Here is a 14020-nt window from a genome sequence, read left to right on the forward strand (position 1 = left end):
GGTGTATCCCATGCCAAGGCCACCGTGCCACCGTCTCGGGGCGGCGAGGGTTTCGGTGCAGGGGGTGCCTCGCAGAGGGGCACACCCAGGAGGGTGTCGAGGTCTCCGGAGGCAGGTCGCCCATAGAAGAGGGCGAAAATCGAGACCCGAAAGACATACGCAAGCTCGACCGCTCACAAGAGTTCTGCCCCGGGGTCGTTGGGGGCTGCTCCCCAAGGTGAGGGCTCGGGGAGCGTGAAAGGAAAGGGGGTGGCCGGGCCGTCTGGCAATGATCCCTCGAGGAGGCCATTGGCACGCCTGAAGTCGATGAGAGACTTGTGTCGCGTCCATTCTCATGCCAAAGGTGAATAGTTTCAGGCCCTGAGTATGGCCAATCTCCCTACAGGAGAGCCGAGGATCCCCTACGCTTCTCGGTGGGCGAACCTCAAGGTCGACAGTCAGATCTGGGCCAATGGGTCGACCACCCAAGAATTCATCCGAGGGGCGCTTCACCCGACCCTAGCAAAGGAGCTCTACTACTCCTCCTCAGAGGCGCTGGTGGATCGAGCAGCCAAGTCATTTGTCTAGGTAAGTAGTGGCGCTCTTTCCTTGTTTGATTATTCCTTCTTTGTGTGGGTTCTAACGTCAATCTTCGTGCAAGGCTAGCACTATACCATGGTGCTGATCGATTGGGTCCATGACGCCGGGCGGGTGGTCGAGCATCTGTCGGATGCCAATTCTGCTCTTCGCCTGGAGATCTTGGAGCTGAAGAGCGGAGTTGGCCAGGAGGCCGTTGCCGCGGCCGAACAGTGTGCCTCGGTCATAGACGAAGAGGTGAATCGTTTGAAGGCCAAGCTGGAGGAAAGCCAAGCCCGTGCTCGGACGCTCGACGATGAGCTGCAAACCCTCTCCTGAGATGTCAAATCCACCAGATCTTCTGCTTGGGCCACCGAGGAAATTCTAAAGGAGGAGTGCCTAGTGTTGCCCAAAAAGATCAAGGGGGCGATCGCCGAATACAAGTCATCCCCCGGGTTCGAGTGTGACCTATTGAGATCGGGGCGGGTGACATATGAGTTCGAGTACCGGGAGGCTTATGCTTGCTTTCGAGCGAGGTACCCGGACCTGGACCTGGAGTCGGACCCATTCGCCAACCAGCCGGAGGATCAGAGCGTCAACATGCCGGCGAACGTCCCTTTCGACGACGGGCCCGAGACTCCTCCTCCACACTAAGGGCTATACTTTTTTTCTTTTTTACTTTGGTCTAGTCGAATTTTGAGATTGTATTGCCTGATCGCAACATGTATCTTCTTCTTGATTAATGAAAATCAACTTTTTGCCATCTTGACTTCCTCTCTTCATGGATAGAATTTTCTTAAATTTGCTGCATTCCATGTTCTCGATAGGGGATTTCCCTCTATAGTCTCGAGACGGTAGGTCCCTTCTTAGACCACGTTGTAGACCCAGTAGGGGCCCTCCCAATTTGGCACGAGCTTACCCCTTGTTCAGGTCGGGTCGCTTACTTCAGCTTTTCGAAGGACGAGGTCCCTGACCTTGATTGGTCGTGGCTGAACTTTGCGGTTGTAGATCCGAGCCATGGCCTTTTTGTATGCCAGGATGCATAGGTGTGCCTCGGCTCTTTTCTCTTCAATGAGATCCAAGTTTGCCCATAGGCCTTCCTCAGAGTCATCCTGCTTGTAGACGATGGTGCGTAAGGTCGGGAACTCCATTTCGGGTGAAAGTACTGCATCGGTTCCGAATGCTAAGCTAAACAGAGACTCTCCCGAGGTAGTTTTGGGGGTCGTCTGCATCGCCCATAAGACGCTGGGGAGCTCATCCACCCAGGCCCCGCGTGCACCCGAGATTATCTTCTTGAGGCCTTCCATGATTGCTTGATTCATCACTTTGGCCTGGCCGTTGGTTTGGGGGTGTGCGACTGAGCTGAACTTCAATTGTATCCCATATGACTGATAATAGACCGAGCGAAGGGTTAGGTCGCATCCATCAGGGCGAGAGGCACCGCTAGCTGGTGTTGCAACCGGGCATGCCTTTGACATTGTTGGCATCGCCGTATGTATGATATGGCGTCTTGGCGTATGGTTGGCCAGTAGTATCCCTACCTGAGGATTTTGAAGGCCAAGGTTTGGCCCCCGATGTGCTCCCCGCAGATCCCCTCGTGGAGCTCGGTGAGGATCGTTTTAGCCTCTAACATCATAAGATAGCCCAGGAGGGGTTGAGAGAAGGCTCTCTGGTACAGCCTTCCACCGACCTCGTAGTACCAGGCTTGGGTCCGCCTTAATCATTGCGCGACTATTGGGTCGTTGGGGTGCGTCCTGTCCTTCTTGAAATGGAGGATTTCTTCCATCCAGTTTTGCGAGACCTTCATTTCAACAACGTCGTGGGTTGGTATGGTTGGTGCCGTTATGGATTTAGTTGTCGTGATTGCCTCCAGGTTGCAAGCAGAGGCTAACCTGGCCAAAGTGTCGACTTGTGTGTTTTGCACCCGAGGTACCCTCGTGATCGAGAGGCGGTTGAAGTGATGGGTGAGCCGTCTTACTTCCATCAGGTATAGCACCATCATCGGATCTCGGGCTTCATAGCTCCTGTTGATGTGTCCCATCACTAGCTGGGAATCGTTGAAAACTTTGAGGTCACGCACGTGCATCTCCAGGGTGAGGCGTAGTCCATGGAGTAGTGCCTCGTACTTGGCTTCATTGTTGGTGGCCCGGAATTGTAACCAGAGTGATCTTTCATAGGTTTCTCTGGTCGGGCTTTTGAGGATAAGTCCAATCCCGATTGCCTCGGCGGTGGCCGAGCCGTCCACATGTAAGGTCCATGCACCCTTGTTGTGCTCCTGTTCAATAGCATGATCTTCAGGGGTTAGTTCAGAGATGAAGTCGGCCAATACTTGAGCTTTGATGGCCGTTCTGGGTGCATATTGAATATCAAACTCGCTGAGCTCGATCGACCATTTTCATCTGACCCGACGCATTGAACTTGGAGAGGATTTGTCATGATGGTTGGTCGGTTATCACTCTGATCGTGTGGGCTTGGAAGTATGGTCACAACTTTCAGGCCATTTTCATCAACGTGAGGGTTAGCTTCTCGATCAGGGAGTACCATACCTTGGGCTCGACGAGGACGTGGCTGACATAATAGACAGGTTGCTATGTCGGTGGCACTTCTCGAGTTAGCACCGAGCTGACCGCATGTGCCGAAGCTACAAGGTAGGGACCAAGGACCTCGCCCGGCTCGGGTGAGGCGAGTCAAGGCAATCGAGTGAGGTACATCTTTAGCTTCTCGAAGGCCTCCTGACATACCAGGGTCCATGCAAAGTTATCGACCTACCGAAGAGCCTAGAAGAAGGGGAGGCACTTGTCGCCTGATCGCGACACGAACCGGCTGAGCGCCGCCAATTTTCCTGCGAGACGCTGCACCTCCTTGATCAAGCAGGGAGGCTATATTTCTGTTATGGCCCGAATCTTCTCCAAGTTGGCATCTATCCCCCTCTGGTGGATGACAAACCCGAGAATTTTTCCTGAGCTGATCCCGAAGATGCACTTCGAGGGATTTAGTCGCATGTTGAATCACCTGAGCGTTCGGAATGTCTCTGCCATGTCGGCCAAATGTGTGTTGGCTATCTTGCTCTTCATGATCATGTCGTCTATGTACACCTCCATGTTCCTCCCGAGCTGCTGCTTGAATAGCTTGTTGTCTATTCTCAGGAGTGGATAGCAATCCTTGGGGCATGCTCGGTTGAGATCGATATAGTCAATACACATCCTCTAGCTTCCATTGGGTTTCTTAATGAGGACTACATTCGACAGCCACCGAGGGTATTTTACCTCGGTTATAAGTCTTGCTTCTTTGAGCCGGTCGATCTCATTGTTGATCACCTTCTATCGGTTGGGAACATACTTTCTCAGTTTTTGTTTCACCGGCCTGGCTTCGGGGTGGATGTTGAGGTGGTGCTGGGTTACTCCTAAGTTGATTCTGGGCATCTCCTTGGAGGATCACACAAACACATCGGTATTTTCCTTTAGGAAATCGATGAGCTGGAGCTGGTTGTCCTCGGGGAGTGTCATCCCGATTTTCACAGTCGAATCAGGTCGGTTCCTCTTCAAAGATACTATTAGGACTCTAGCTTGGAGAGTCCTAATTGAGAGGGACATTCATGTAAAACTGTTAGGACTCTAGCTAGGAGAGTCCTAATTGAGAGGGACATTCTGTTAGGACTCTAGCTAGGAGAGTCCTAATTGAGAGGGGCATTCACGTAGGAGGTGTTTTCTTAGAGAAGAATTAGGAGTTGTAAGGGAATAGGAGTCTTGACTAGGAGTCCTATTAGGAGTTGGTTAGAAGTAAGAGTCTTAAGTAGGAGTCCTATTAGGAGTTAGGGTTTAGAAGCCCTATAAATAGCCATGTATTCCTTCTCTTTTTAGAAGCAATAGATGAATCTTTTCTGCAGCCTTTGAGCAGCAACTTGGAGGGAGGAACCCCTATAGAGTTCCAAGGAGGCCGATCCCCTAAAGAGATCAACCCCAAGTTTAGAATCTGCAAGGGTTCTAACACCTAGTATCAGAGCAGCGTTCTTGGCATCTCGCTGCCCTTCCACAGCCATCCATCAACCCTCTACAACCATCCAAAGCAATTCCCACAATTGCTTAAAAGATCGTCACCGAATTCCGTCATCATCTCCACCACCACGAATCATCCTTTGATCTCCCCTTGAATTGCAACAGGTTCTGGTTTCCTACCTTACTGCTACTGCAATTTAGTTATCCTTATTCTAAAATCCAAAAAAAAAAAAATCGTTCCTATATTGCTGCATAAACTTTTCATCACAAAGTTTTCATCTCTACGACGAAAGATACATTGCAGAATTCCAGCCGCATAGCACCATCTATTTGATCTTGCTACTGTGCTTTTTCTATCCAAATTTCTACGAAATTTTTATGACATCTTTGACACTTCTTAACAGTGGATTTCCCTTTGGTTTCATCAAAAAATTCTCAATATAAACTACTGATCTTTTATGTCCAATCTGCTGCACTTGAATTGCAGAATTCAAGCCGCATAGCACCATCTGTTTGATCTTGCTACTGTGCTTTTTCTATCCAAATTTCTACGAAATTTTTATGACATGTTTGAAACTTCCTAACAGTATATTTCCCTTTGGTTTCATCGAAAAATTCTTAATATAAACTACTGATCTTTTATGTCCAATCTGCTGCACTTAAAAATCTATGCTGCAGAAAATTTCAGCTGCATATCGTTGCCTTAACCCATCTATTTGCAATCTTTTTGAATGAAATTTCTTATACACTTCATAGATCATCTTAGCTTCCATCTAAGATTGATCTATTAAGAAATTTATCTCTAAAAACGATTTTATGTTGCTGCAAATTTTCATCGTAACCCGCTGAAATTTTTCGATGATAATTCTGCAATTGCAACTTGCACTAATTTCCTTGCTGTTATACTGCCAAAATTTTCTTGATTAAATTAGATATCCTTGCTATCATATAAACTGTGATTTTGCTATCAATTCCCTCCTCAATTCTCTCAAGTTTTTGGTGGAAATTACGTCGAGAAACCGTTGTTTCTTCGATGACAATTCTACTCTTACAAGACAGCACATACTTGCTGCAAATTCCACGGATTTCTGTCAAACCTTTGCTACCATCTACCACAGATCCAAAACTTTCATCCACAGCCCTAAAACTCTACTAAATCACACCATCAAACTGCAACCAAAATAGCCACAAAACAAGCCTAAACCGCAGCCTACATCCACCAATCCACCAACACTTTCGACCATCACTTCTCTCAACCTATACATGCCTTTAACCCAATAGCAAAAAAGAGATCTTAACATCATTGATTTGGGGCCATATACTATGGTATCTAAGGAGGCAATCAATGCTAAATTCGAAGCCTTGGAGGCGCGAATGGAGGATAAGATTCGGACGCTCTTTACCGAACTCAGATTGGGCCGACCACTAAGCCCGAAGAAATCATATCAAGGAGAGAGCTTTGCCCAATCACACCAAGCCCGAAGAGATGACTTCCAAGGGAGGAGAGGCTCTATGACCGACCCCAACTATTAATGCATGAGAGTGGACTTCCCTAGATGGGAAGAAGGAGACCCGATTGGTTGGATCTCACGCGCGGAGCGATATTTTCGGTACCACAAAATCGCAGATGCATCTATGGTGAAAATTGCAGCTATACATCTTGAAGGGGATGCTATACAGTGGTTTAAACAATTTGAACATACTTATGGAGTCCTTTCATGGCAACAATTCAAAGAAGGACTGCTGATCAGCTTCAGACCAACCGATTACGAGAATATTGACGAACAACTAGCAAAGATCCAACAAACCTCCACCATTTAGGAGTACCAAACCAGGTTTGAAAGGTTATCTAATCAAAATCATGATTGGTCTCAAAAACAGCTATTGAGGACCTTCATTGAGGGCTTGAAGCCGGAGATCCGAGGAGAAGTTAAAGCACGACAACCATACACGCTTATGGCAGCCATCTCTTTCGCACGACATCAAGAGGAGCAATTGAACCATGAAGCTCGGAGGACTAGGGTCGCTCCTCAACCAGTAATATTGAAGCTCTCAGCCCCCCTACTGTCGACCAAGTCCCTGCACCAAAGAGGTTAACAGGAGAAGAGCTTCGGGAGCGATATGCGAAGGTGTTATGTTGGCATTGTGATGAGCCGTGGAGCCGTGAGCATCGCTGTAGTAAAGGAAGACTTCTTATGATTGAACCGATAGAAGAAGAGGTCATTGAACATTCAGAAGAAAGCCTTGAACATGAGAAAAAGATGCAGAAGAAGAGCCACAACCGACCGAAGTTACGGTACAAACACTAGCTGGCTACTCAAACCCGCAAACGATGAAAGTTGGAGGCCTTCTCAAACAACAACCGATCACTGTTCTCATCGAGACGGGCAGCACTAATAACTTCCTAAACAGTAAGGTTGCTGTCCATATGAACTTACCTATTGAGAATTGCAGCAGGTTTGTCGTTACGGTCGCCAACGGACGAATTTTGAAGTGTGATCATAGGTGCCCGCAGGTGAAACTGTTGCTGCAGGACCAAGAGATAATTGCAGATTTCTTCCTCCTCCCTCTTGATGATCATGAGGCCATACTCAGAATTAAATGGTTGATGACATTAGGTGATATTTCTTGGAATTTTATGCAACTATTTATAAAATTTTACAGTAAGGAGAAACAGGTGATATTGCATGGGAAACGTGAGGGCGACGTAACGACGATTTGCACACAACAAATGGAGAAGGTTTTGCATAAAGCATACAGCGGCTTTTTGGTACAACTTGAGCAACAAACTAAGGGAGAGCCAACAAAATTTGAAGATCCAAATCTGCTTCCTTTTTTTGCTGAATTTTCAGATATATTTGACGAACCGCGCAACCTACCTCTTACCCATCGGCATGATCATTGTATAATGATTCTTCCAGGCAAATCTCCAGCAAATGCTCAGCCATATCAGTATTCACATCTCCAGAAGAATGAAATAGAAAGGATTGTAAATGAGATGCTCAAAACAGGAGTTATTCGGCCATGTTGCAGCCCCTACTCTTCACCGGTGCTCCTCATACGAAAGAAGGATGGAATATGGCGATTATGTGTTGATTACCGAGCTCTCAATGGCATAACCATCAAGGATAAATACCCTATTCTAGTAGTAGATGAGTTGCTAAGGGAGCACAAATCTTCACAAAGCTGGACCTTCGATCCGGGTATCATCAAATACGAGTATGCGAAGAAGACATACCGAAAACCATCTTTTGAACACATAACAACCACTATGAATTTTTGCTTTCTTCAAAAGAAGGTGGAATATCTTAGGCATATCATATCAAAGGAAGGTGTGGCAGTAGACCCCTTCAAAATTGGAGCAATGCAAAACTGGCTGACCCCGAGGAACATAAAATTGCTACATGGTTTTCTGGGTTTAACAGGCTACTACTGTAAGTTCGTGAAAAACTATGGAGAGATTAGTGCACCAGTTACTTCCTTACTGAAAAAAGATGTCTTCCAATGGTCGGATAGAGCCTCCGCTGCCTTCGACAAACTTAAGACAGCCATGACGACGATGCCGGTGCTAACACTACCATATTTCAACCGACCCTTCATTATTGAGGCCGACGCATCTGGAGTCGGAATTGGAGCCATTCTCATGCAAGATGGTCAACCACTCACATACACTAGCAAGGCATTATCTCCCTCCCATCAAAATAAGTCAACATATGATAAGGAGATGCTTGCCATTGTGCGCGCAGCAACGAGGTGGAGACCCTACTTGATTGGTCGACGATTTCAAATTAAAACTTACCATAAAAGTCTTGAGTACTTTTTGGAGTGAAAGATATCATCCCCTGAGCAGCAAAAATGGGTAACAAAACTACTTAGATTTGATTATGAAATAACTTACAAAAAGGGGAAAGAGAATGTTCTTGCAGATGCGCTTTCGCAGCTACCCGAGCAAGCTGAAGTTTCGGCCATTTCACTTCCGACCAGCAACTTTCTTAAGGATATTAAGATGGATTGGCAGGAAGATTCAGAGACTAGTAAGATTATAAAAAAATTGGAGGAAGCACCAAGCTCCGTGGCTCATTACAATTGGGACTCAAAAGAATTATACTATAAGGGACGCATTGTGCTTATGATAAATTCTACTTGCATCTTCACGAGTAGATTTTGGACCAAGTTATTCTATATGCAGGGTACTAAATTGAAAAGGAGTATGGCATATCACCCACAAATCGACGGCGAGACAGTAGTAAATAGGTGCTTGGAGATAGCCCTATTGAATCTCGGATTTTGATGATGAAGTCAATTGTCATTTGTTGTCTAATCTATGTGTTGAGATAAGTGTGCAGGATTAAGTACGATGAAAGATAGACAAGCAGCAGGAGTTACGCCGGAGTCAAGTTCATGATCACGTTGGGAGTTCGAGAGTTCGATGGAAGTTCGGATGGTCGTCGGAGGTTCTGCGAGAACAGATCCGAGAAGTCCAGAAGCTTGCCAAGCGAAGCTCGTCGGAACTCGCCAAGAGGATCGTCGCAAAGTCCAGGAGTTTGCCGGAAGTCCGCAGGAGCATCACCAAGGGTTCATCGGATGATCAACGGAAGTTCGCCGGAAACTCGCCAGAAGAAGCGATTGACGCACCGAAGCAAAGCTGCAGAAATTGTCTTAGATCTAATCGTAGTTAGCACATTGATTAAGTTGGAAAATGGGAGGTGATCCCATTAGCTTAATCTTGGGGCAATTGGGCCCCTGAAAGACTGAAATTGGGCCGAATGGAGCTAACCATTCGGACCCTGATTGCACCAGGAGGTGCAACCGCCTAGGCCAGGAGGTGGCACCGCCTGGGCTAAGCCTCCCAGCGAGACTGGGCAGTGCAACCTCTCCAGTCAGGAGGTGCAACCGCCTGATCCCGGAATTCCGGGATTTGATCGTTTTGAGCTCCAAATTTGAATTGGGTTGGGGCCTATAAATACCCCACCCATTCAACACTGAAAAGATACAGAACTACACCAAATTCCTGATCTTTTCTGTGATTCTAAGAGCTCAAATTTGTGTTAAGTCCAAAAGTTCTCCTCTTTCTGTTCTTCAAGTCTTGAGTTGTAAAGAGAGGAGAGAAAGGTTCTGTAAGGGTTGTCTCCTGAGCCCGTCAAAAGGAGTGAAACTGTAAAAGGGCAGTTGGCCTTCGCCTATTGAAGGAAGGCCTCTAGTTGACGTTAGTGACCTCGTTGGTGGAGGAAGCCAAAAGTGGAGTAGGTCAAGACTGACCGAACCACTCTAAATCTCTGGTTTGCTTTCATTTTGAGCACTTTATCATTACTGCAAACCTCCTACATAGCTACTGCTCTCTGCGCCTTTACGAAGAAGTTTATAAGTTCTGTTCTTTCCAAATCTGCATTCAGACGTAAATCGGTGTTTTCGTACGATCTCTACATTACGATTTACACTTACGTTTTGATTCTATTTATAACTGCAAACTGTCTTCTGCGCTTTTACGAACAAGTTTCTTTGCAGTTTACGTTTACGTCTTGATTCTGTTTATAACTACAAACTGATTTCTGCGCTTTTACGAACGAGTTCCTCTGTAGTTTATGTCTACGTTTTGATTCCATTTATAACTGCAAACTGACTTCTGCGCTTTTGTGAACGAGTGTCTAAGTTCAAATCTTTCTGAATCTACGTTTTGACGTAAAACTATGTTTAGACGCAAACTGCGCTTAGACGCAATCTGCGCTTAAGATGCAAACTACGCTTAGACGCAATCTGAGCTTCGACGTAATCTGCGCTTAGACGCAAACTGCGCTTAGACGCAATCTGAGCCTAAGACGCAAACTGCACTTAGATGCAAATTGCGCTTAGACGCAATCTGCATTTAGACGCAAACTGCGTTTAGACGCAAACTGCATTTAGACGCAAACTACGTAAACTGCGCTTAGACGCAAACTGTGTTTAGACGTAAACTGTACTCAATCATAAGTAATCTTAGAATCGGCTTTTGCATCAAAATAGTTTTTATAAAACGAACGCGGCTTTCGTTTTTAATCGCTGAAAGATTTCTACTACACTAATTCACCCCCCGCTCTTAGTGCTCTCGATCCTAACAATTGGTATCAGAGCCCGGTTAACTCTCAAACGGATTAAAATCCAAGAGAGATGGCTTACGCCGGAAACCAAGAGGGCCATTCCATTACACGTCCACCCATGTTTAATGGGACGGACTACACCTATTGGAAGACCCGAATGAGGATCTTCCTTATTTCTATGGACGTAGAACTCTGGAATCTTGTTGAGAATGGTTTTTCAAAGTCTTCTCTTCCAATGATCGATTGGAACGATTCGGAGAAGAAGGCTTTCGCTCTTAATGCAAAGGCTATGAATGCCTTATTTTGCGCACTTGACAAAAACGAATTTAATCGTGTTTCGATTTGTGAAACTGCATTTGATATTTGGCACACACTCGAAGTGACTCATGAAGGCACAAGTAGAGTGAAAGAGTCAAAAATCAATTTTTTGTTACACTCTTTTGAACTTTTTCGGATGAAACCGAGTGAGACTATTGGCAACATGTTTACCCGCTTCACGGATGTTGTCAACGGTCTAAAAGGACTCGGAAAAAGTTTTTCGGATTTTGAGCTCGTAAATAAGATACTAAGATCCCTTCCTAAGAGTTGGGATCCTAAAGTCACTGCTATTCAAGAGGCAAAAGATTTAAACAACTTCCCTCTTGAAGAACTAATTGGGTCATTAATGACCTACGAGATGACTTGCAAAGCTCATGAAGAGCAAGAAGACATCCTTCCAAAGAACAGGAAGGATATGACACTTAGAACTTTGGAAGATCACTTGAGAGAAAACTCAAGTGATGAGGATTGTGACGATGACTTGGCACTTCTAATAAGAAAATTTAAAAAATTCATTAAAAGAAACAAGTTTAAGAATGATACTAAAAATAAACTTGAACCCAAGAAGGATCAAGTTATTTGCTATGAGTGCAAAAAGCCGGGACACTACAAGAGTGATTGTCCCCAAGCCAAAAAGAGAACAACAAAGAAGAAGGCGCTCAAAGCAACATGGGATGATTCGAGCGCATCTGAGGAAGAAGAGTCCAACACCGAGCAAGTTGCTCATTACGCTTTAATGGCCATCGGAGAGGAGGTAACGAATTCATTAAATGCTGATTTATCTTTCGATGAATTATTAAATGCTTTCAATGACTTATTTGATGAATGCAAGAGTATCAGTAGAAAATACAAATTGCTGAAAAAGGTGCATGATAGTCTTACTTGTGATTTTGACAAGTTAAAAGTTGAACATCATGATAGTTTAAATTCATGTATTAAATGTCATGATTTAGAAACTCTCCAAAAAGAAAACCTGCTACTCAAGGACACCTTGAAGAAATTCGAGGTTGGTAGCAAGTCATTGAACATGATCCTTGCAAACAAGGGTCACGTTCCAAAAAGAAGTGGAATTGGATTTGTGAGAAGTCCTCACCTAAATCCAACCACTTTTATAAAAGGCTCCATCTTACATGTTCAACACCAAGCAAAATGCAACTTTTGTTGCAAAATTGGACACAAGACACATTATTGTCCACTCAAGAAAATTAGTCCAAACAAATTGATTTGGGTTCCTAAAGAAACCATGATAAACTCTATGCAACATGATAAACAATGTAGATCTATCTTTGAGGCACCCAAAAGCAAATGGGTACCTAAAAATTATCCTTTCTTGTAGAAACCCACACCATCCCAAGCTAGGAGCAAGGGATGGTACCTTGATAGTGGATGCTCAAGGCATATGACCGGAGATCCATCTCAATTCTCTAAGCTCACTAGCATAGATGAAGGCTATGTTACCTTCGGAGACAACAACAAGGGTAAAATCATTGGCAAAGGAACCATAGGTAACAAATCCAACTTCTTTATTGAAGATTTTTGTTAGTTGATGGTTTAAAACATAACCTCTTGAGCATTAGTCAATTATGTGATAAAGGATACATTGTCAAATTCGAATCTAATGCTTGTATCATTGAAAAACCCCATAAAAACATGTCTATGATTGCATTAAAACAAAATAACGTATACACTATTGACATCAATGATTTGTGTAATGAAATGTGTTTTTCGGTTTTAAATGAGGATGCTTGGCTATGGCATAGAAGATTAGGTCATGCTAGCATGAAACTAATCACTCAAATATCATCTAAAGAACTTGTAAGAGGAATTCCTCATATCAAGTTCATCAAAGATAATGTATGTGATGCTTGCCAATTAGGTAAACAAATTAAGGGTAGTTTCAAGACTAAAAATCAAATAAGCACCTCTAGGCCCTTACAATTGATCCATATGGACTTGTTCGGACCAATCTCTTCATCAAGTCTAGGAGGTAGCAAATACGCCTTTGTCATTGTTGATGACTATAGCAGATATACATGGACCTACTTTTTAAAACAAAAAAATGAATGCTTTAGATATTTTACCAAGTTTTGTAAACTTGTTCAAAATGAGAAGGGTTCTATGATTTCGTCAATAAGAAGTGATCATGGTGGAGAATTTCAAAACCACGATTTCCAAGAATTTTGTGAACTCAATGGATACAACCATAATTTCTCTACTCCAAGAAATCCTCAACAAAATGGGGTAGTAGAAAGAAAAAATCGAAATCTACAAGAAATGGCAAGAACCATGTTAAATGAACATAGCCTACCCAAATACTTTTGGGCCGAAGCCGTAAACACTACATGCTATATTTTGAATAGAGTACTAGTAAGACCCTTACTCACCAAAACTCCTTATGAGTTATGGAATAACAAAAAACCCAATGTTTCATATTTTAAAGTCTTTGGGTGTAAGTGTTTTATCTTAAATGAAAAGGATAACTTAGAAAAATTTGATGCTAAATCCGATGAAGGAATCTTTCTTGGTTATTCTTCGGTTTCTAAAGCTTTTCGTATCTTCAATAAAAGAACTTTAATTATTGAAGAATCCATTCATGTTGTTTTCAATGAGATTTCCGAAATTAAGAAAAATGATCTTGATGATGATGTTAATTTTGATTCCTTAAATTTAAATAAAACCCCTTCTCCAACTAGCAACTTGGATGCATCCACTTCCGAAACATCCTTACCCAAGGATTGGAAGTATGTAGATGCTCATCCTAAGGAGCTAATATTAGGAGACACATTAAAGAGGGTTCAAACACGATCTTCTTTTAAAAATTTTTGTGCCAACGCCGCCTTTCTCTCCCAAATTGAACCCAAATGTGTTGATGAAGCCATGAAAGATGATTCATGGATTATCGCAATGCAAGATGAATTGAATCAATTTGAGAGAAATGAGGTGTGGACGCTTGTTCCTAGGCCAAATGACCATTTAGTAATTGGTACTAAATGGGTTTTCAGAAACAAGCAAGATGAAAATGATATCGTGGTTAGAAACAAGGCTAGATTAGTGGCCAAAGGTTTCAACCAAGAAGAA

General features: G+C 43.9%; 1 protein-coding gene across 1 annotated transcript; it reads right to left on the bottom strand.

Annotated features, from left to right (window-relative positions):
- Nucleotides 1-1481: 1481 nt before the first annotated feature.
- On the bottom strand, nt 1482-2042 carry LOC135630766 (uncharacterized). Its single transcript, XM_065137932.1, has one exon. It carries the CDS (start codon nt 2040-2042, stop codon nt 1482-1484), a length of 561 nt encoding a protein of 186 aa, XP_064994004.1.
- Between the last annotated feature and the right edge of the window lie 11978 nt (nt 2043-14020).

This window comes from Musa acuminata, chromosome BXJ3-2, assembly GCF_036884655.1.
Source record: "Musa acuminata AAA Group cultivar baxijiao chromosome BXJ3-2, Cavendish_Baxijiao_AAA, whole genome shotgun sequence".
Taxonomy (NCBI): domain Eukaryota; kingdom Viridiplantae; phylum Streptophyta; class Magnoliopsida; order Zingiberales; family Musaceae; genus Musa; species Musa acuminata.

Excerpts from the sequence above, each read along its gene's own strand:
- LOC135630766 (XM_065137932.1), bottom strand. The coding sequence starts at position 2,042 with ATGCCAACAATGTCAAAGGCATGCCCGGTTGCAACACCAGCTAGCGGT.